General features: G+C 45.4%; 1 protein-coding gene across 1 annotated transcript in view; it reads left to right on the forward strand.

The window, feature by feature from the left end:
* LOC147893406 (uncharacterized) overlaps positions 1 to 24470 on the forward strand; it is a 157449-nt gene that overhangs the window by 22644 nt on the left and 110335 nt on the right. Inside the window, exon 6 of the mRNA XM_087386610.1 lies at positions 7011 to 7053. Coding sequence (XP_087242736.1) covers positions 7011 to 7053 — 43 coding nt within the window. The remainder of the gene's footprint in view (positions 1 to 7010; positions 7054 to 24470) is intronic.

Here is a 24470-nt window from a genome sequence, read left to right on the forward strand (position 1 = left end):
GCACTCATTCCGAACGTCAGAGAGTCAAGCAAGCTGGATGAAAGCAACTATCGTATTTGCCAAGTGAAGCTTCGGAGCCATATGGTAGCGAGAGAGATTTGCGAGGTGGCGCAAGCTTCGAGTGGAAAACCTGGTGATGTGCTGGACGCCTCAGGGAAGATAGACACAGTGAAAGAGTGGACCTTAAGAGATGAAGTTGCTCATTGGGACGAGTGCAGATTTGGTGATACCTCACATCATGTTGGCGGACATACTGCATGAGGCATGGAGGACCCTGCAGGATGTCTACCCCGCAAGGAGGATTATCATGCTTTAGAACCAATCGTTCAACCTACATATAGATGAAAGAAAGTCAGACCACGACGGTGCAAATTCTCAAAGCTAAACTCAGAGTGGGTCACAAGTGGATAGTAAGTGATTAGCCATACTCCTAGTCAGTAAGCTTTCGAGGAGCTTCAGAGGGTTGGTGACGACTCTCACTGCTGGAAAACAAACGAGGAGGCGTTCCACTTGGGCTCATGGCTGGGCTCTTTCCAGCCCATGAAGGCAGTCTTTGGTGGCCCTTTGGGCTGCCCTAATTAAACCCTAAACAAGATCTTGGTCTACTGTCTAAGTGACGCCCACATCGAGGCCTCAGCCCATCCCCCTACAAGTTCATCTACTCTCATACATGATAAGGTGTCTACCCCTGAGCTCTCCTCATTTGGAAGCTCACACATGGGCTATTTCTCCAGCATCTCCTCTCAATGGCATATTGTCATCAGCTCCTTTGCACAAGCTCTCAAGAACATGTTGAGGATGTCTTTCTCTGGTCCTCAATCCCAAACCTCTAGTTTCCCTAGGAACTTCCCCACATCGTGCTCGAACAACCAGGTCCAATCTGGAACAATGGTAGATTTTCTGGCCCGAGTCACGAACACTCCGATCTCTTCAGCAAAACGAGGCACCAACAACACTATCAAAGATCCTGGGTATGTTTCAACCCGACATCCCATTGGTGCCATCCGCATCCTAGTTCATGATTCCCTGCACAGTGAGATCCTAGTGGCTGGCCCACACAGATCGGAATCCCTCCAGACCTCCAGTCAACTCTAGAGTGAATCTATCACCCGCTCATCTCCAGATCTTTCATCTTTACCATAAAGACTTTGACAAGATCATCGTGTGGACCATCTAGCATCATGCAATCGGACCTATCTCGATAAGCCTCTTGATCACCTCCATCGATCCGCAACTCGAATTCGTCAAAGTCTCTATCGCTAATCTCAAGTACAATCTTGCAGTAGGCGTCAAAAACCTACACAATGAGAGACCCCCTTCTGTCTAAAGGGATGGTTTCACGCTCCACTCTCCATTGAACGCACAGCATGTGTACAATTATTGTTCCCAAAGCAATCTACTAAAATCTCCAGAAAAACACAATAGATTTTCAGTCTGGTGATGCTTGCCACCTAAAAGTGAACCTATACAAAGGGTATCCCACAGCGGAAGACTGATAGAGCATCCCAGGAATTACACATGGAAGTGTTAAATAGGGAAAATCCAAAACTTCTGTACTTATCTGTACCTCACAACCATGTGTGTGTGTGTGCGCACGCGCGCAAGCCAATAAATAGACTGTGATCCAAGAGAGATGTATAGCACCAACAAAAGATAAATTTCCATCCTCAAATGGACACAATACAAAAGAGAGGCTCCAAGTCCCACCAAACCGTGGTCCTCTGACCTCACCACAACTTGTACTACTATCACCTTCGCACCCCTAGATCCTTGATCCCGTGTGCTCCTTGCAGAGCTTCTGTAGACTTAGTCTTTGTGCCGTGATCCCCACGTACTTCACTGCCCTCGATATCAGCTTAGGTGAGCAGCCCCCTTCCTAGCTCTGTCTGCAACTCTCCAGCCCTCCTTTCTCCTCTGGATGTAAGCCCAAAGGTGCTGGTCTGCTGGCTAAAGTGGTGCTCTGGTGGACGTGAAATGAGCCCAAAGGCCCCTTTAGGGGCTGGGAGCCCCCCATTTATGCCAACCTGGTACGGGCAATTGGGCCGACCAAGGGTGGGGCACATATGTAGAGGGATGCAGGCCCTGCCTGGCCACATGGCAAGCTGGTACTGGCCCAAGCAGGCCTGCCCTAAAACCTGACCTGTTGCAGGTCCTTCTGCCCCCAAAACCTCTCCAAAACAGGCGCATCTCTTGCTGCCTCTGTTCTGCCTCCTGTCAGGCCCCTTCCAGCCCACGAACCTGCTGCAAACAATTCCATACATGCTGATGCAGGCACCCATACAATCACTGACATCATCGCTGCTGTCATTACCCTTTTCTTTGCTAGATTCCCTGCGCAGATCTGCCCTCCCCATCTGCAGGCAGCTATGTGGCACTTCCATACTGTTGCTGTCCTCCATGGTGGCTGTCAACAGTAGTTCTCTGGTCCTGCTGCCAACATGGCAGTCTATGTGCTGCCCATGTGGCAGCCCCATTCTTATTTTCTTTGTTGTGAACATGCTACCCACATGGCAGTCAAGGCCCTGTGCATGTAGCAGCCAAGGTCCTCTGCATGTAGCAGCCAAGTCATCCTATGGTTCACCCCCCCATGCTCTCCTCATTTGGGGGCTTACAAATGGGGAGGTGACCAACCTATTCCAACATTGCCATTGGACAAGCCAGGTACCTCCCAGAAATACAGTCTTCATTCCAGCCGATTGTGTAAGTGTGTGCATATTCTCCCCTTCGTGACTTCAAGCTCCATCTCTAAGTAAGCCACTTCATCTTTGCCAATGATACTTGGCTGGTCCTCAGATCTCATGGCCGAGCAGCACCTTCCTCCTTCCACCACAAAGTCAAGCTCTATGCTTTACTCCTCAATGTCTCTCATGTACCAGTCACTCAGTTTACAAACTCTGTCTCAGTGAGACATGGTGTCATCACTAAGAACAGCTCTTCTCTTACCACCTTGGCTGATGCGGGCTCGGGCTGGTCCTCCCTCTTTGCTTGGTCCGCCCTCTTCCTCCTGCAATCCTTAGCAAATTGTCCAAGCATATCACAATAGAAGCAATTCTTTGATTCTTCCTCTTCTTCTTGTTCTCTCTGTCGGGAGTGTCCACGTCATCACCCTTGGCATCCTTCTTGTTCTGTGGCTCCCAGTTGCCACCATTGCTCTTCCCTACGAGAGCCTTCTAGTCGCCGTCCTCATCCCTCCTGTCATCCTTCATTTGAGCTTCTTGAAGCAACAACAAACCCAGTGCAAACCCGGGCACAACATCTGCAATAGTGTGTAGTAGTACCAGCAAGAAAAGGCTCGCTAGAGAGAGAGAGAGAGAGAGAGAGAGAGAGAGAGAGAGAGAGACGTCCGTGGGAGGCCTCGTGGGCCTATGGGACAAATTGCGGAATACACCAAAGGGAAACCCTCATACAAGCCACAGAGGGCTGGAGCAAAGAGAGAGAGAGAGAGAGAGAGAGAGAGAGAGAGAGAGTACAATAGCCTGGAACTGGCGGCTTGTACAGCAGCAAGGAATGGTGCAAGGGTGCAGCCAACATTGGCTGCTACGGGCTGCTTAAGCCTTACATAGGCCCCACAAGCAGTTGGCTGATGCAAACTGGTTGCCTGACAGATTGGTCGGCCAGTTTGTTAGTAAAGCTTGGCTGGTCTGTGGAAATTCACAAATCGGCCAGTTGGCCATTTTTGTGGGTAAACAGCCATATGAATGGCCCCATTGTGGGGGCAGTTCTACACACACTGAAGCAGTTCTTACAGGAGCAGTGTAACTGGCCTTCAATAAACAAAAGGGGCACTGATCTTCTTCTACTCAGTCATAAACTTCATAAATGGCCACAATGCAAGCTTCAGTCACTCAACCACAATGCAAGCTTCAGTCACTCAACCACTCAACACAACTTAGAAACAAACTTCAACAACAACAAAGGTGAGGCTAGAATGCCCCTGCTCAATGAAAATAGTACACAGTGGGTGCTTGGCGCCCCTTATGGTATTTATTTAAAGCTTTTGAATGGAAATGCTTTACAACAGGGGTTCAACCTTGCACTGTTCCTCTCTGCAAATCCTCTACTTGTCTTGAAGGCATCTAATCCAAGTGCACCACTAGAATTCCCACTGGCAAGGCATACTCAGGCATCCACTTCTGATTTGACCCAGCTGAGAGGCATTCAGGCATCCAAACCACTGGCAAGCTGAGCTCAAGGCAGCCTCAAGGCAGTCACATGCATCCACACGGTCGTTAGGCCTAACATAGGAACACTCTTGCCTCTGGGTGCTTGCTGGAACTTGTAGGAGTCGTGAAAGGATTGCAAACAACACACATGCACTGCAAAAAGCTGCAAAGCAAGAAAGAACAAGGAAGAACAGAACTTGGAATGAACTTCCGCTGTCTGTGGCAGAGGGGCGAGCTCCTTCCTCGCGCCTATCCTCTGTCCAGGCTCCCCGTAGGTTGCAGGAGGCTTCCAATTATCGGGAGAGGAGAGAAATGAAGGAAGAGAGTGGAGAGAATGCAAGAAAGAGTTGTAGAGGTCAACAGGTAACCATATCTGCCCCAAAGCCTTGACCTTGGGATCTGATGCCTCGATCTCCGTGCGCCCACAGTTCGTACATCTTCTCGAGAGGGCTGCACCATGTTCTGTATAGTCCGTATGGCCATACGGACTATAGCAAATGCCCGCCTTCCTGCCTCAGGATCTGTGCCAGCTCCCGTACAGCCTCTCTGGATGCGTGCCTGTAGCAAAGTTGCCTCGAGAAACCTGCCAAAGGGAGTAGAGCAGTCAGAGCAGCAGCACAACAATAGCAGGAGCAGCAAAATGCAATGAAAACTACACAGGGATCTTCTTCTAGACGTTCAGAACCTATGGGAGAGCGAGGGGAGAGAGATGGAAGGTGGGGGAAGGGCATGCATACACATGCACACCTCCTCCTTGCCATTTGTCCCTCCTAACTCCCATACCAAGGACAACGTTGGTTGTACTTGGGCCCAACCTTTAGACCCCTCTTTAAAGCCTTTGCCTTGCCCCTTAGGACCTAGTGGTGCACCTAGACTTTGTCCCTAGGAACTTCTAGGAAGCGTGCACTTCCCTAGCGGCCAAACCAATACTACACTTAACCATGGTTAACCCTAGGTTAGGCTTGGGTTGAGTTAAAAAGATACTTTACATCACTTTCCACATCCCCGTGACATACCATTCTCTTAAAACAGCAAACTACCCAGGTTGCTGCTGAAAAATTAGAGTGAAAGTAAAGTAAATAGGCAGAAATAGCCCATACCAGAATATACATCATCTGTAAGATACAACTGGCAATGATAATATGGGCCAGGAGAGCTCGAGAGTCCATCCATACATCAATGCATCCTCTGTGTCGAGTGTCATGAATACCTATCATGGAGACCTCACGGCAGAAATATTGTCAGCAAGCAATATCTTGGGTGAGACAATCGGTGCTACCAAGCGATCTCCAGATATATGAGCAGTCTGAATCAAGGAATGGGAGGTGCTACCCCTCCTCTCAAGCACTAGGCAGTGCTCCAGATCTCTGTTCTGCTGAACCTGTAGGATCCCGTACCGCAGTGGGTGCAAGCTGAAATGCGTCCAGGTAGAGCTGCAAAATCTGAGGTGACTCTGCCAGGTCACCCTTCTCCATCCACTCAGTGCATGATAATTCCTGAACTTCACTTTTCTTTCCATATGTGCCAAAATCTATTCCGGAACCAAGATTTCATCCAACTCTTCAACCTCACCTCGGGCTGATCCTCATGAAGCAGGTTCAGCAGGCACATCACCCTGGAAAGGCTTCAATAAACTCACATGAAAGGCATTGTGTATGGTGCAAGTGGCAGGTAGCTTCAGCAGGTAAGCTCCTTGCTCTTGCCTTTCATCTTCCTGAGTCGTGCTTTTTGAAAACGCAGCAGCACCCGATTGCCCTCTTTCAAGAGTAACTCTCGGCGATGCTTATCTGCTGCTGCCCGTTTGTGCTTCTCCTGGCTTTTCTGAAGGGCTGTTTTGACCTTCTAGTAAGCAACATCCAAACTTTCCACAAATCTGTCCGCTTCAAAAATCTTCTCTTTTGTATGCAAAATGGGAGGTACCTTTTGTTCTCCTGCCACAATTTCAAAGGGGGCTTTCCCTGTGGATGAGTGTCCAGTGTTGTTGTAAGCGAACTCAACAAGTGGCAAAAATTGCTCCCATTTTGATTGCTCATCTGAAACATAACTCTTGAGAAGATCAAGGGCAGTGGAGTTGGCTTCTTTGGGCTGCCCATCAGATTCAGGATGAAAAGAGGATGAGAAATTCGCCGTGGTACCCATATTCTCAAAGATGCCTCTCTAGAAAAAACTTGTCATCCCCGGGTCTCTATCATTGACAATTGATTGAGGCATCCCGTGATGTTTAAACACATGAGACATAAAAAGTCTCGCCATCTGGTCTGTTGTAATTTTCTTCCTTATGGGAATAAAGGGGGCCTGCTTGCTGAATTTGCAAATAATGGTCCATATCCCATCATGTCCCGAGGGTGTACAAGGAAGATCAAAGATAAAATCCATAGCAATGCTCTGCCAAGGTCGATCGGGAATAGGTAAAGGCTGCAGCAGTCTTGCTGGCTTCTACAACAACAACACTTATAAACAAACTTCAACAACAACAAAGGTGAGGCTAGAATGCCCCTGCTCAATGAAAATAGTACACAGTGCACCCACTGGCCCCAAATGCCTTGGCACCCCTTACGGTATTTATTTAATTCTTTTGATTTACAACAGGGGTTCAACCCTGCACCGTTCCTCTCTGCAAATCCTCTACTTGTCTTCAAGGCATCTAATCCAAGTGCACCACTAGAATTCCCATTGGCAAGGCATACACATGCATCCACACTGTCCTTAGGCCTTCCATAGGATCACCCTTGCCTTTGCGTGCTTGCTAGAACCTGTATTGTCAAAGTAATGTTAAAATGAGAATTTCAGTTTTTGCTTGGTTTAATTTCAAGTTTTTAAAACTTTCTATTTGTATGCATGTTGTAGTTTCGACTTGCAAAATGGACCTGAAGCTGCTAAGTTTATAAAGGTATGAATGTCTTGCTCTTATGCGTAATCTTCAGGTGTGTTTATTAGATTTGTTTCAAGACACTATTGATTTAGGCTATCGTTCCATATTGGTTGAAAGACAGAGCAACAAATTTGCAAATCTACATGTTAAATAGAATAGTCAATAGGAATGAAGTCGCAATTCGAATTGAGTTAAAGAATAGGCATTTATTTTTTTATGTTCAAAATTCTTGTTAGGAGTAGAATACAAAAAATAGCACAAAGTTTTTAGATTATGCGTTGTCGTCGTCAAGAGTCACACATGAAAAGGTGTGTACTCCAAAGGGTATGTGCATGAAGAGGTGTGTACCCCTTGTGAAGGGTGTGACCCTTGATGAGAGGGTACATTACAATAGGAATGTCTCTTCATTAGAATGCCTCTTGTGAAGGGTTGTGCCTCATTAGGAAGTGTCCCGTCGAAAGGGCAAGTGTCCCGTCGAAAGGTCATACCCTTCCACAAGTGTCCATTCATTAAACCATCCATAAGTCTAGAAAGAGAAAGGAATACGTCACAGATCGTGACATCCCCTCCCACTCAAAAGAAGACCCTGGTAGAGATAATGAACCGATGTAGAAAATATCATGGTAGATGCTGAAAATACTGCTGTAACAGATCAGGGTACTGCTGTAAGTCTTCATCAGACTGCCAAGTAGCGTCGGAGTCGTCCAGATCTCGCCAAAGAACAAGGAATTCCGTGATAAGTCGATGTCGAGTCTCTCGCTGTCGATGGTCCAGAATACGCTCAGGAATAAGGAGAACATAATCGTCTTCGATTTCTGGGACATAATCACCTGCAGGAGGAACTGCTTCATTGCCTGGAATGTACGTCTTTAGCCAAGAAATATGAAATGTTGGATGGATTTTACCCCATGATGGTGGTAATTCCAATTTATAACTTAAAGGTGAATTTTTCTTGACGATCCGGAAAGGTCCATAGTATCTGGGTCGCAACTTAGGAAACACAGACTTAACCGTCTTATAGCGATGTGGGGCTACAAATAATAGCACCATGTCACCAGTGTTAAATTCCAGGTGACGTCTATGTTTGTTGGCAAACCGTTGATACCGCTCTTGCGCTTTTCGCATATGATCCCTGACTTGCAGTAGAATGTCTTGCATTTCTTGAACCAGTTGGTCAGCTAGGGCCACTCGATGTTGAAGTACAAAATTTGTTGGTACAATCGGAGTGTGTCCATAAGCTGCTTGGAACGGAGTCATGCTGATGGCACTATGGAAAGAGTTATTATAAGCAAACTCAAGGAGTGGTAGATACTCTTCCCAGGCTGCGAGGCGTGACTGAACATAATGTCGAAGCATTTCTTCCAGAACTTGGTTGACTCTTTCAGTCTGTCCATCTGATTCTGGGTAATAGGCTGAACTGAACAGTAGAGTAGTACCCAAAGATTCGAACAGTGAAATCCAGAAGTGACTGGTAAACTTAGGATCTCTGTCGGATATGATATTCTTGGGTAATCCATGGTGTCGGAAGATGTGTTGTATAAAGAGTTTGGCTATGTTCGGGGCCTGTGCACTGCTTTTGCAAGCAACAAAGTGTGCCATTTTGGACAAGCGATCAACAATTACCATAATCTGAGTGTTACCTCTGGAGGATCGTGGTAGTGTTGTAATGAAATCCATGGAAATACTTTCCCACCTTTCAGTTGGAACTGGAAGAGGCTGAAGAAGTCCTGTTGGAAGTCGTCGACTTGCTTTCATTTGTTGACATGATAGACAAGATGTAACCATATTGATGACATCTCTTTTCATCTGAGGCCAGTAGTATGTTGCACTGAGTAACCGATAAGTCTTATTGATGCCTGGATGGGCAGCATAAGGAACTACATGATTCTCTTTTAACAAAAGACGTCGAACAGCCTTGTCATGTGGTACACAGACGCGATCTTGATAATACAGAAGGTCGTTCGTATAAGAATAGGATGAGAAAATCTTTTGTTCGGAAGTCGAAGGTTGATCTTTTGAAAGAACCTGTGCTGCGGTGCCGAAGTCTTTATCATTGAAATACTTTCCTTTGAATGAATTCGGAACATCCACAGATAATGTAGAGATTACCATGGCTAATGCTAGAGGTAACCTGCTGAGAGCATCTGCAACTACATTGCGTAGTCCTGGTATGTACTCAATGGTCATGTGAAAGTTGGCCAAAAACTCAACCCAGCGTGCTTGTCGAGCGTTCATGACTGGCTGAGTAAAAATATACTTGAGAGAGTGGTGGTCTGTTTTGACCACAGAGTCGGCACCCATGAGATAATGTTTCCAAAAGCGATAAGCATGGACAACAACAAGAAACTCCTTATCATAGACTGGATATCGGGTTTGGATATCAGAATGTTTATGGCTGTCAAAAGCAATAACTCTGCCTTCTTGCATCAAGACTGCTCCTGTAGCGATGTCGGAAGCGTCGGTCATGACCTCAAATGAAAGATTTGGGTCAGCAATAGCCATAACTGGTGTGGTAGTGAGTGCTTGCTTAAGTTGTTGGAAACTATACTCGATTTCGGGAAGCCATTGAAAAATTGCTGTGCTTTTCAATAATTCGGACATAGGAGCTGCGATTTTGGAAAACTGATATACCTTTGTATGGTAGAAGTTTGCCAATCCGAGAAAAGAGCGGACATCATGAACATTCTTAGGAGTAGGCCAGTTTCGGATTACCTCGACCTTCTTGGGGTCCACAGAGATACCTTGAGCTGAAATAACATGTCCCAAATATTCAAGTTGGGTCTTAAAGAACTCACTCTTCTCAATGTTGATGTAGAGGGAATTTGCGCGGAGAACTTCAAAAACTTGGTGAAGATGTTGTTTGTGCTCATGTAGGGATCTGCTGAAAACAAGGATGTCATCGAGGTAAACGATGACGAACTTATCGAGGAAAGGCCTGAAGATGTCGTTCATTAATGTCATGAATGTGGCCGGGGCATTGTTTAACCCAAAAGGCATGACCAAACATTCATAGTGTCCATACTTTGTTCGAAAAGCTGTCTTGTACTCATCGCCTTCTCGTATACGAATTTGATGATAACCTGAACGAAGATAAATCTTGGAGAAGTGTGTTGCATGTAGAAGTTGATCGAGAAGGTCATCAATGCGAGGCAATGGATACTTGTTTTTGATAGTGAGCTTGTTGAGGGCTCGGTAGTCGATGCAGAGGCGCATAGACTTGTTCTTTTTTTCCACAAGTAATACAGGAGATCCGACTGGGCCGAATGTGACCTTTGTCGAGTAGCTCGGTGACCTGTCTTTGGATTTCTTCATTTTGAGTGTGAGAAACCCGATAAGGAGGTTTCGACGGTGGATTACTGCTGGGAATAAGTTCGATTGGGTGATCCACTGGTCGTCGAGGTGGTAACTGCTTTGGCAATTCCTGTGGAAAAAGATCCAGGTAAGGCTGGAAAAAGGGTTGGTTGAGGTATTCAGGAGGATCCTTTGTTGGTGTCTCCTCTACTGCTGTAACCAACAGAAGTGAAGTCTTTGCTTGGCGTTTACGAACCCACTTCTTTACTTGTAGGGCAGAGGCAACTGGGGTTGAAGGAGAGTCCCTAGAACCAGTTAGCTCAATAAGTTTTCCCTGGTGGACAAACTGGATAGTATGGCTGCGAAAACTGATTGATGGATCATAGTCGTAGAGCCATTGTTGTCCGAGTATGACATCGTACCGAGAAAGAGGCATAATGTCGAAGTTTAACTTGTCCGTATAATGTTGGATGCGAAAAGACAAGTTTTTGATCCTGGTGTTGCACAAGAAAGTAGTTCCATTTGCGAGTTCAATCTGATAGTCCATGAGGCTAGGACTAGTGGTCAACCGAAGTTTATCGACCACAGAACTGGCTAGGAAATTATGAGAACAGCCATTGTCGATGAGGATGGTGACCGTTGTTCCACGAATCGATCCTTGAACACAAAGTACTTGAGTGGCCAGGGAAGGTTCGGGGTTGCTGGCAAGGCTCAGGTGGATGGTATTCGCCATTCGAACAGCTTTGCCTTTCTTGTCTTGTGCTGAGGTAGCATCTTCTTTTGGGGAAGTGCTAGGTTCCATATTAGAATTTTGCTTTGGTCGCTTAGGACAATCGAACCATCTATGGTCGCCTGTACAGATGGTACAAAGTCCTTTTGAATTGGAATTGTTCTTCTTGTTAGTGGCCGCACCTTTATGTTGGGGCTGTCGGTAATGACTTTGTGAAGAAGAAGAAACACGATCCTTGGGGGAGTGCTTCTGTTGGAATCCAGCAAATGATTTCTGAGGCTTCTGGGGATCTTGAGACTGTCGCTGACCTTGATTACCGAAGTTTTTGCGAAACCTGGTATTATCTTGAGGGCGAGCACCTTTGGCCATAGGAGAGTTCTGTGTGCGAGTAGCACTCTGCTTCCCTGTATTGAGAAAATCTGTAATGCGCTCTGCGTAAGCAATAGCGCCATCTGTGGTGATGATATTGGCTTTAAGAACATCAATGCGTAACGAGGGTTGTAGGCCTGAGATGAAAGCATGAAGGCGATCATCCTCAGTTAAACCATCAATCTCTAGCATCAATGTGGTGAACTGAGAGATATAAGAAGACAGGGAACCCGTTTGCTCCAACTGTCGAAGTTTTGATCGTGCTTGGAAGTCCGCATTGGCAGGTACAAACTGCTTACGGAGCACGTGTTCAAAACGTTCCCAAGTTAACACACTTTTTCCGTCCTTTAAGCGTCTTTGCCACCATAGAAATGCTGTATCCTTCAGGAGGGAGGCTGCCAAGGCGATCTTTTTGCCTTCCGTGAGGTCAACAGTGTCAAAATACATGCGCATTTTAGCGAGCCATTGGTCAACAGTTCGGCGATTACGTTGACCAGTGTAGGCTTCCGGAAGTTTGACGTCAAGTCGTTTTGTTTTGGAAGCTTGAAGTAATCGGTAGAGAGTACGCAGTTCAGTATTTTCTACCTCTGGTGGTTGTCTACTAGTTGCTTAGCTCAATCATTATCACAATAGGTAGAGGTGGATGAAGGCTTGAACGATCAGTAATCAGGTCGGAGATGCTATCCTGAAGCTGAGATATTTGAAGTTGCAATAGAGATTCACTTTGGGTGTTGCCTTCAGGGGTCTTTTTGGGACTTGATTCTTTAATCTCGGGAGAGGCTTCACGCGAGCGGTGCGACATGTCGGAAATCCCTGTGAGAGAGGCGCGAACTTGCGCTCTAGTTTGTACCATCCCTGAAAGAGGATTCGGGCTGCTCCCTGAGGTTGCTCATATTGGAGGGGGCAGGCGAGGCAGGATGGAACCACCCGTGGAAATCTGGTAAGGGAGGTCCTGTCGGAGGTAACACTGGAGATTCTGAAAAAGGTGTTACTGCTCGTGATAAGACAGGGGTAGGTAGCAGAGTCCACGGATCTGAAAAAGGATAAGGAGCTGCTGTCGGAAGAGGAGGATATCCAGGAGAGGGAGTGCCTTCAGGATGTAAATACTGACTGGGAGAAGGTACACCCTGTAGAGGAGGATATCGGGGAGCTGAAGGAGGTGGAGAGTACCCTGGGGATGCCGAAGGTGAAGGGTAGAACTCTCTCCAAAAATGAACAGCAAACTCCTGAGGAATATCGTGTTCCGGATATCTTCGTGTCTCGTGGAACACAACCTGTACTGTGCTGAGGAAATAATGTAACTGAGGTGCCTCACGCAGAAGGTAGAGGATGTGATCCAAGTCACTCGGAGGGCACGTGACACAGAAGATCCAAGATGCAAAGGCTCCAAAATGGGCTGGCTGTGCAATTTGAACACGATATTGTGTAGTAGCAGGTGCCTGAGGTGTCCTTGAATGGCCGGGTGAATTACCAGGGGTTTCCATGCTTTAATATGGATTCTTTCATTTGCTGTAATTTGTTAAAAGAATCCTGAAAAGTAGATTGGAAGGACTCCACCTGGCAATACTTTAATCTGCCAAGTGATTGCGTAGAAGAAGGCTGTAAATCGTTGTCCGGAGGTCCATGTTGCAGTGTTTTGCGAGGAGTGCTCGAGGCTGGTCTGGTCCGGGCTGTCAACGGTTTTGGCTGAATGTTGCGACGATTCGTTGGGCTGCCTAAAGGGTTATTTGCCCCAAATTAATTTGGGGGTTTAGTTAACCCTAGGGTAGTTAGGGTAAACCTAGGGGTAGGGGATGGGTTTAATTTTTGTCCCTTTTTACCCCTCTAGGTACCCTTTTTGTAGGTACTTGGGCCTAGGAGGTGTGCCTATTCGAAGGGGTGTGACCCTTGGAATAGGTGCACTTGTTCATGAGGGGATATGTCCCTATTGTTAAAAGGGGTGCGACCCTGCATGAATAGGTATGTCCCTTTGCCCACGATGGGGTATGTCCCATGAGTGAGGAGTCGAGACTCGTCACCAAAAGGTGTGTCCCATGGTGGAAAAGGCGCGTCCCTTGGTTTTGGGACAGCCCAAGCACCTTAAAGGACACGATTTTGGTCGTGTCCATTCACATCAACTTGTGATGTGAGGGGGATGGAGAGGCCAGGATGACTTTAGGCGTTTAAAAATTTTACGCTCATCCTCTCCATCTCTTCCATGCACTATGTGCACGGATGTCCTTCTAGCGGCAAAAATGTATCAGATCAGCGCTAGAAGGTGAGGGGCATTTCCTACAGGCAGGAGCGAATTTTGCTCTGATACCACTGTAAGAAATCCTAGATTTACTATATTTAGAACTGTGCTAAGGAACAGAAAAGAGACTGAGATAGCAGAGAACAAGGAATAACTGTATTGCTTGAATGTCTGTAGGGTGGATGTGATTGTCATCCATACAATTTGGCCTCTCTTATATAGAGAGTGAAGAGTCACACATGAAAAGGTGTGTACTCCAAAGGGTATGTGCATGAAGAGGTGTGTACCCCTTGTGAAGGGTGTGACCCTTGATGAGAGGGTACATTACAATAGGAATGTCTCTTCATTAGAATGCCTCTTGTGAAGGGTTGTGCCTCATTAGGAAGTGTCCCGTCGAAAGGGCAAGTGTCCCGTCGAAAGGTCATACCCTTCCACAAGTGTCCATTCATTAAACCATCCATAAGTCTAGAAAGAGAAAGGAATACGTCACAGATCGTGACAGTATGCATGTTGTAGTTTCGACTTGCAAAATGGACCTGAAGCTGCTAAGTTTATAAAGGTATGAATGTCTTGCTCTTATGCGTAATCTTCAGGTGTGTTTATTAGATTTGTTTCAAGACACTATTGATTTAGGCTATCGTTCCATATTGGTTGAAAGACAGAGCAACAAATTTGCAAATCTACATGTTAAATAGAATAGTCAATAGGAATGAAGTCGCAATTCGAATTGAGTTAAAGAATAGGCATTTATTTTTTTATGTTCAAAATTCTTGTTAGGAGTAGAATACAAAAAATAGCACAAAGTTTTTAGATTATGCGTTGTCGTCGTCATTGTCGTCGTCGTCATCATCATCATCATCATCATCATCGAGTCAATCACCATCAAGGCTGGCTGGCTCTCTTCAATGCAATGTGCCCCCCACAAGGGTATGTGTGTGTCAAAGAGGTACTGATGTGTAGCCAGTGATGGAGTGCTGGCGATTGTCTATGGGTGCTGCCCGTCTCGGTGTCCTGGCAATGACTTTGCTCCTAACCAAGGCTATCGTAACCTCTGTGGGTCGTGTGAGCATGGATGGGAGGTCGCTCAATGTGATTTGCATGTCCATCCGTTGTCGAGTGCGGCGTACCTTAGGATTTGGATCTCTGTTGCGCTTGCTATCAGTGGCTGCGAGGCTCGTGTCATCTGACTGGAAGAACTCCGTTATCTTGCTCTGAGAAGGGTTGGGCCATGTGCCTGAAGACTGTCTCTGTGTCCTGAGTAAGTGTTCCCTGTGGCGGACCGCCTCACGGATGAAGGCAACGAGGCATCCCTGCTCTGGGTATGAGAGAAGTCTGGATAGTGGCCCAAAATTGGCCCTAAAAAGGTAATGGTATCGACTGCGGATCTCATAGTACATAGGGCATCTGAACTCGAAGTGCTCCTCTGACTCCACCTCTTGTTGATCACATAATGTGCATAGGCGTCTCTCCCTGCGTGTCCCCTCGGCTCGTCCGCTCTCGATGCGAAGTCAGTGTGATGAGACTCGAACGATAGAGATCCTCAGTGAGTGTGGCAAGTGGGATTCGAGTGTACTTTGGTGGGACACGTAAGCCCTCCTCAGAGATGTGAAGGCAGTGGTCTCTGTAGAAACTGAGCTTTACTGGAAGCTCCCTCGGCTCCAACTAGGTCTTGAATGTGTGCAACTGTAGTAGATCCTCTCGAACAACCTGGTTGACCTCATGGTATCCTAGCGGGATAGATGGAGCGTCTAGGCTATATTGGAAGGGAGGCAGTCTGTCTATATGAAGCCCCAATCTCTCGAACCACCTACGTGTCAGAGAGCGAGAGAGAGAGAGATAGATAGATAGACACACACACACACACACACACACACACATAGTATTAACGTCTGCAGGAGGCCTCGCGGGTCTATGAGACAAAGCATAAAACCAAAAGTAACTCATGCAAGGCGCTGTGGGCTGAAGCAAAGGGCTCACTAAGGCCCTTTCTGAAAGCTAAAGTGCTAAACTAGTGAGCAAAATAGCGAAAGAGCATCAGGTGCTTAGAGCTAATGCTCCTAGTAAACACTCATGTTCCATATATCCAGGTACCTTGGTGGGATTTGAGGTGCTCTCATATATGTGTCTGTCGAGCTGTCTCTCGATGCGGTGGAGGACGTGGTCTCCTCGATCTCTGTATCCGATGGGCTACGTCAAGGGTGAAGCCTCGTCTCTATCGGTTTCCTATGAGGAGGGCTGAAATAGGCCGGACCTCGATCGTGCGTGCTCTGGTCACTTTTGTGTTGCATGTGGAGCGTGTGCCTCTCGTCTGGTAGCATCGTGGTAGAGACTCACTGCTAATCCATGATGCTCTCATCTCATCAAGCTCCTCTCCCTCAAGCCTCCCTGGTAGCTGACTTAGATGCATAGAAATTTGTAATACATGTCTATGCTCAGCCGATCTCGGTGTCCTATGGCATCGCCTCCTGCTACTCTTTGCTCTAACACCAGTATCTCTCTCTGTCGTTGCATCTCAATCAGATAGAGCCCAACACAAACCTGGTTGGGAAAATGGATCAGCCGTATAAGCGGACCAAAGCCATGCCTCTCTTGAAAGAGGTAGTGATATGGCCCTCGAATCTCATAGTAGATTGGGTAGACACATAGAAAGTGCTCATTTGTCTCGACCCCCCCATCTGGCAGTCTGCAGATCCTCTGCTCTTTGGGTATGCATGCAGCTCTCCCTGCCTCAATCCTCAGCTGATGTGACGAGACTGACAACTGCCCGATGGCGATCCTCAATGCATGTGAGATTGAAACCAGCCTTCACTAATCAAAGGGTGGTAGAATCCACTTTAACAACAGCATACATAGTAAATAATCAAATTATTAATCACCACAGACTAAATCACAGGGAGCTAGTGCACTCCTACTCAGAAACAAAGACACCGATTGGCTCCAAACACTGGCGCCCCTTGCAGTATTTGCCAAGAATCTGATTACAAGGTCTCTTGAAAGCTACACCATAGGCAAACCACTGCCCACATACTTCCAATATCTTGCAGACCTTGCAATTCTTGCTCAACTTTATATGGCGAATATGCATCCAATCAATAGGCAATCACGCATCCTTCCTTCCGACCAAGCGTGTAATAGATCCCAAAAAACTCTCTCTCTATCCTCTGCACTTGCAACTAGCCAAGCATGGCTAAATAGTTGCAGAAAAGACAAGTACAGCCAAACTCTGGCACATCCAATTAAGGAAACCCTTCCAAAATAGTTCGTCCCAATCTGTAGCCACCTGGGCCAATGCCCAATAGCATAAATTAGTCTTTCCTTGCCTTTACCTGTAGAAGAATGTACTGTGTTATTATATGCTTACTCAACCAATGGTAGAAATTTCTCCCATTGGGACTAGTGTTCCAAAACATAGCATTTAAGCAAATCCAATGCTGTCCTCCGACGATTGCCTATCTGACTCTGGGTGAAAAGCATAAGAAAATTGAAGACTAGTGCCCATATTCTAAAAAAGTCCCCACCAAAACAAGCTGGTCATGCGAGGGTCTCTGTCACGCACGATAGAGTTAGGCATGCCATGATACTTAAAAATATTATGTATAAATAACTTCGCCATATGATCTTCCCCAATCTTCTTTCGTACAGGAATGAAATGTGCCTGCTTGCTAGATTGATCAATGTTCGTCCATAGTCCATCATTACTTGTAGGGGTCCTGAGCAAATAAAAAATGAAGTCCATGGCTATGCTTTTCCACGGTCTATCTGGGATGGGGAAAGGATGCAACAATCCTGGAGTCTTCCGATGATCATACTTCACCTTTTGACAGGTCATGCATATGCGAAAATATTCTTCTACATTACGACGCAGTGTAGGCCAATAAAAGAACTCCACCGCTTTTACTATAGCATCAATACCATGATGTCTTGTACACGGTGGATCATGACATTCAATCATGACCTTCTGCCTCAATTGCGTAGTGACACACAGCCTGCCATGCATCATCATATAACCATCCTTAAGCACATTATGCTCATGTCTCTGCCCATTCACAAGCTGATCATAAATTCCAGCAGATTGCTCATCATCTGCATACTGATCCTTCATAACCTCAAGCTCATTTTGATAGGCAATTGTCACAGCTGAAACTTGCGGCTTTCAAGACAAGGCATCTGCAACCACATTCTTCTTGCCTTCAACATGTGCAATCTGAAAATGAAACATAGACAAGAAGTTTGCCCACCTCATGTGCTTCTCAGACAGTCTGGATTGCGTTAAAAAGTAGTGCATGGAGTGATGATTCATCTGGACCGTAAAATCAGCTCCCTGAAGATAATGTTTCCAAGTGGACAAGGCATGAATTACAGCCAACATCTCCTTCTCATAAATCTTTAAATGCTTCTTAGCTGGCTGTAATATGTAACTCTTATAGGCTACAGGGTGCCCATCCTGTGTTAGAACATCTCCAATACCATTCTTACCACAGGCTTCCGCATGCACATGAAAAGGTTTCTGCAAATTAGGCAAAATCAGCACTGGATCTGTTGTAAACTTCTGTTTCAGCTCCTCAAAAGAGTCATTTACCTCCCTTGTCCATAGAAACACTCTTTCTTTCTTTGACAGTGTATGCATAGGAGCTGCAATATGTGCAAAATGACGGATACAACGGCGGTAGTATGAACACAAGCCCAAGCAACTGCGAACTTCATGCAAGTTCTTCGGTTGTGGCCAACTCTTTATGGCCTTCACTTTATCCGGATCCATTCGGACCCCTTCCTTGGAAACAATATGCTCCATAAAATGAATTTCAGCCATGAAAAATCACTCTTCTTGGGGTTAATAAACACCCTCTGTTTCCTAAGCTCTGCAAACACAATTGCCAGATACCCCCGATGCTCCTCTTCATCTTTCGAAAACACAATCATGTCATCAAAGAACGTACCAACAAAGGCTTTGTGATTTCGAAAGATCCTGTCCATCATGCGATTGAATGTCCCAGGAGCATTAGTGAGTCCGAAAGCCAAAGGCATGAACAAGAACTCATACAACCCAAAAGAAGTCCTGAATGCCGTCATATGTACATCTTTTGGGCGGATGCGAACCTGGTTCTTTAGATCAATGCGGGGAAATACAGCTCCCCCCTTCAATCTATCCAGAATATCATCTATCCTGGATATCGGCGGGAAGCGATTCTTAATAGTGATCTTGTTCAAGGCATGGTAATCGATACACATATGCCATGAACCATCCTTCTTCTGCACTAATAGGACTGGAGAACAATCTAACTTGGCTGAATCAGCCCGGTCTCAAAGAGTTCATTAACCTGACTCATGTTCTCCTCGTGCTGCGCCGCACTAACCCTCTAGGGTGGTTTGTTAGGCGGACTACTACCAGGCACAATATCAATCCCATGGTCCTTTGGCCTTTCTGGCGGAAGCTCACGAGGCAAGTCATTCGAAAAACAGTCTGAAAACTGATTTAAAAAGACAGCTCTTTCTCTATCCATATGAGAAACAATATGCTCTTCATTCACTGGAGGAACCTCCCTAGCAAAAACCATGTACGCTGAAATATTACTTTTCATTATGAAATTAATGGTAGAAGCTGTTACGACTGGGACAGATTCCCCTTTTAATTTTGCATCAATTACATGGGTCTTCCCTTTATGACAAACTGTAATTTTTCTCCTTTTGGCTTCTATCACTGCATCCAAGCGGCGCATCCGTGGAATTTTGAGCAAAACATCACAACCGGAGAGAGGCATTATATAGAAGTCTTCACTCTCCACCAATGACTGAATATGCAAGCAAAGCTTCCCTATAATGGGAGTGTTAGGAGTGCTAAACTCTAGATTTGCCATGCTGGCTTCACAACTCGGCCCCATCTCATCCGCACGGATCCCCATTGGCCTTCACGCTAGGATCAAAGAAGATGAGGGCTGTTTGTTCCTGAATCTTACTCCAAGCCCTGCAGAACTTTGTTTCTTCACCCTGGGGATGCTCACTGATTACATCTGGCATCAAACAAGCCATGGTCTTCGATTTCTTTCCCTTTTGATCACTCTTATCTGCATCAGCCTTCTCCTCTTTCCACTTTGGGCAATCCCTGGATATGTGTCCTGGCTCCTTGCGTTTAAAGCACTTCGTTTCCTCATACAAAGACTTCAGCTCTTCCAGAGATAAATAAGCAACAGCCTTCTTATTCTTATGCTGCCGTCTTGCAACAAACACAGCTTTTTGGCGGTTAGCCTTCTTCTCTATTTTGAAGGGACGAGATCCAATCTTCTTTTCGGTGCTGTCCTCTTGACTTCGTGCTTCAGACCTCTCTTGAATCCAGAAGTCTTTCCTTGCATCAATGCATATGCTGTGCTAGCATTCTCAATCAATTGAGACATGTTAGAAACCTTTGTCTTCATACAGTAGTCTCTAAGCTCCTTTGGTAAGCCACAACAATAGTTCTCTACCAGCTCAGAGAAAGGGACATGCCGATACGAGCTTACAAGAAACAAAGCCGCCAAAATTTACTATTGTACTCCTTGAGATCTCGGCAATTGTTTAAATTCAAGGCAGTCATTATGTCAACCTCGAAAGTCGTAGTAAGCCATGCAACTGAGAACACCTGTTTGAAGCCTACCCAACTAGTGTTTTGCATAAGCATAGTGGTCCACCATTGGAGAGTATTACCCTTCTGAAAACTTGCAGCCCGACGTATCTTAGATGGCTCAGGAAAATATCCTCTAGTATACGCTGCATCAAACTGCTGGAGAAAGGTCAAAGCTTTGAGCTTATCCTGAGTACCACTAAATGTCTCGAATTTGACCGTAGCTCTAGCTTCTTTATAGTCTTTCACTTTCCCTTATGGTGCTAAGTTATCATATGCAAGCGTCTGAGCAAAAGGAACAGCTGCACTGAGGCAAAGCTGTATTATTCAGACCAGCTCCTGAATTCTGCATATTTGGCATAATCATGTTACCTGCTGCTGCATTAGGCATTCCCGTTTGCATCCTTGGGGCTGTACCAACATTTGGATACATCAAAATCTGTCCCATGGGCTGCATACTGGCTGATACCCCACCATCTGACTTACAGGCAAGCCAGCAAATTGTGCTTGAGGGCTGACCATAGCCTGAAAAACAGATCCTCCTCCAAGATAACCCTGTTTCACGGGGGGTGCAATAACTCCTTGCTGTCCGGAAACTATAGGCTGAAATTATTACCTTGATTCGGTCCCGGAATAATATTAGATTGCTGCAAACCATAGAGGTTTTGCGGGGGCTGATCCTGGAAATTCACATGCGACCTCTTGTTAACTCCGAACTTCTTATCCATATCATCGGGCTTCCTTTTCTTTGGCTGCATTTCAGAATTCAAAATCTTCTGAAGACGAGGGTCCTCCTGTGAGAATCGAGAGAAAGCACTCATAAAGGTCTGCAGCTATGCCTTGAATAAATCCATGTCCTCCTTGTTAATATTGTCAACCTGCTGCTTAGCAACATGTTGGGATCCCTATCTCACGCCCCGATCATCTGTATGCTGTATCCTTTGCCTAATTCCTCTTTTGTGTTTAGAGATCTTTCCTTGTGAGACATATTTACTGGATTGTATGCTGTATCCTTTGCCTAATTTGCTGAACTTGCACAAAGCCAACCACAGGCTTACCTCTTGAAGAAGTTAGGTGGATCCCAGCAATGGAACCATGAAACCAGCCTTCACTAATCAAAGGGTGGTAAAATCCACGTTAACCACAACATACACGGTTCATTTCCTTTTGGGTTAGTTCTTTGCATATTCCCTCTTGACCTTACTTTACCCCTTGAATTTCATGCTTTATCCTTGATATCACACTCATAATCAAAGGATGTGGTTCCCTTCTCTCATTTTGTTGTTGGAAAGGATTTACTTTTAAAACAAACTTCCCCTCCTTGAAAAGTCCAATACTCACACTCACAAGTAGAAGAAATATTAATTTTCTTCTTTAAATTGGAAAATTCATTCATAGATTTCTATATTTATGCTATTTTTAGTTTGTTAGCTTTTCCCTTATATATTAGAAGTTAAATATTCTTTCTTCTTGCTACTAAAATACAACCACCATGCTCCATTCACACACACAAAGGCATAGGAGACATTGTTTTCTTAAATCATTGGGCTCCTAAATGAGATTCATGAATGTTATAGAGGATTTATTGTCCTCAACATGCTTTCTAAGCGTGAATATTTCCATACATCATTGTCATTCTTTTTGACTTAGGGGGATCACCATCTCGGGGGGTGCACTACTAAGAAACCCTATATATCACTTGTGTTCAAAGGGCATTAAAAAAACCCCTCAACTAAAATTTGCCCCCCAATAAAAACGCATCGGGTCAGCTAGAATTGAACCTCTCCACCTAGGCGATCTACAAAGAATGTAATCTCATCAATATAGAGACCGAAGATAGTCGGTGAGAGGATGCAGCCTTGCTTGACGATGATAGTGCTCTCAACCCAATCCGATAGACCTCCTATCCTCTCTTTGACAGCTCATATAGACTCATAACCCCCCAAATCATGATCTCTGGGATCTGCAACTTCTGTAACGTCTTGATTGGGCGGGAATGTGGTACAATATCAAATGCCTTACGAAAGTCTACAAAGCAAGTGTAGAATTTTTGATGCCTCGACTTCACCTCCTCAATGATAGCCCTCAAGGTGAAGATGTGTTCGTGGTGAAGTGCTGTCTCCAAAAACTGTCAGTGTGGCTACTGATCTCCCTCTCTAGTACTGACCCATATATCTTAGCCAGAGTGTGGCAAATCATAAGAGTGTGTAGTTTCCAGTGCCCATGGGATCACATGCCTTGTGTATCGGTACTATGGTGGTAGTGCTCCAGGTTGGAATATGGCTCTTTCTCACTGCTATATAGTGGATCATTATGTTTTACTTTCTTTATATCTCATTTTTATTGACGACGTGTGTATTCTTCTATGTGAATTCTTGTTACAGGACTTCACATCCCGGCCGGACAACTTCTGCTACCATGTGCACATCCTCATCGGCAGTTCAGAGTACTCTCTTTTCATGGTTGATCACCATGCATTGCTATCTCCGGTATAGCACTTGTCACCTTTAGTGTGACCCTTTCCGGAATCAGAGCTCTTATCACCTTCAGTGCGATCTGTCGACTTCAACGCGACCAGTCACCTTCAACGTGACCAGTCACCTTCAACATGGCTCTATCACCTATAGTGTGATCTACCGTCTTCCAGTATGGTCTTGGTTTGCCATCTCCAGCATGGCCTATGTTTACCATCTTCAGTATGGTCTTTTGTTACCATCTTTAGCATGGTCTTTCTCTTTGCCATCTTCAGATATTCAGTATCCATCATAGTCACATCCAGTGACAGGATGTTGGAAGCTAGTGCATGGGGTGGACTTCACACCTGTCAAGTTATGAGTCGATTGACTACCTTACTGGATCACCCTCCACCTGGTATTAAATTACCAACATACCGTACGAGACTGATGACGCTTCGCACATCTACAAGGGTACTCAATACCCGACCATTCCTTCCTGACACCTTCAACGGCCTTGGGGGTGAGCCTTAGTGTGTTTGGCTATGATGCTTAGTCAATGAGGACGAATCTACATTGCATAGCTTAGTGAATTGCGAGCGATCTCAAAACCTCATCAAAGCCCAGTCCTTGAGTATCTAGTTTGGAGAGCCTTTTGAGAGCTAAAAGTTGGTCTCAGTTTGGTAGATTTGTGAGTTGTCTAGAGTTAGATACAAGTTGTCTAGGTTCTAGGGTTGATCGAGTCCTAGGCCTCTAGATTAATTAACCTTGGTAAAGGGTAATAATAATAATAACCATATTCATAAAGTTATTGAAGTATTACATTATTAAAAGTTGATGCTTTTCTAAAAAGCTACTTTAGCTTTTCTGCTTTTTGCTTTTCTAAAAAGATAGTTTAGCTTTTCTGCTTTTTGCTTTTCCAAAAAGCTACTTTAGCTTATCTGCTTTTTGCTTTTCCAAAAGGCTACTTTAGCTTCAGAATCCTCCACAGCTAGGCCATCTCCTCTTCCTCTTGCTGCGCAACAGCTTCCACCTTGCCACCATAGCCTTCCAAGCTGTTGCTACTGCTCCAGTTCACTGCCATCTCCTCTCTCTCTTGCTGGACACCTTATCCTAGCCTGCCGCCAGGGCTCTTTATGTTGCTACACTGTTGAAAATGCTGCCCTAGCGCTCTACCTTTGCTGCCCTGTCCACCCTTTTGGTTTTCCTATTGATTGCTCTCTCTGCAAATTTGCACCCTTTCCCTGTTGCTCTCTTTGCAAATTCGCCCTATTCCTAGCCATCCTCCTGCTGTCCAACTTTATGATTGCTAGAATCTCTGCTTCAGCCTTTTTCTTCCTTTTCAGTGCCCAAGATATTCCTAGCCATCCTCCTGCTGTCCAACTTTATGATTGCTAGAATCTCTGCTTCAGCCTTTTTCTTCCTTTTCAGTGCCCAAGACAAATCACGGGGCAAGTATTCTTCGCGTATTTCACTTTTATCAACCACTACACTTTCTTTTACGCGCTGTTTTTCTCGTATTCAGTTCCGTTTTTTGTCTTTCAGGCTACCACAAAGTGGTTTTAAGATTTCATTTTTCACTCATAGGGCTTTCTAAAACTGATTTAATTTATACAAAACCTGTTCCCTTCGTTTTCAAAAGGTTCTAACCTCATTTAGGTTGAAAACACTAGCTACTTCTGTTGTGGGCTATGTTTTTCAGAGTCTAAGGTTTCTATACTAACCCTAACGGGTAGAATCTGAGTTTCTCGTGTTTCAAGGATA

The sequence above is a fragment of the Dipteris shenzhenensis genome, chromosome 15 (assembly GCF_047967505.1).
Source record: "Dipteris shenzhenensis isolate YYH24624 ecotype China chromosome 15, Dip_SZ_1.0, whole genome shotgun sequence".
In the NCBI taxonomy this organism is placed as follows: Eukaryota; Viridiplantae; Streptophyta; class Polypodiopsida; order Gleicheniales; family Dipteridaceae; genus Dipteris; species Dipteris shenzhenensis.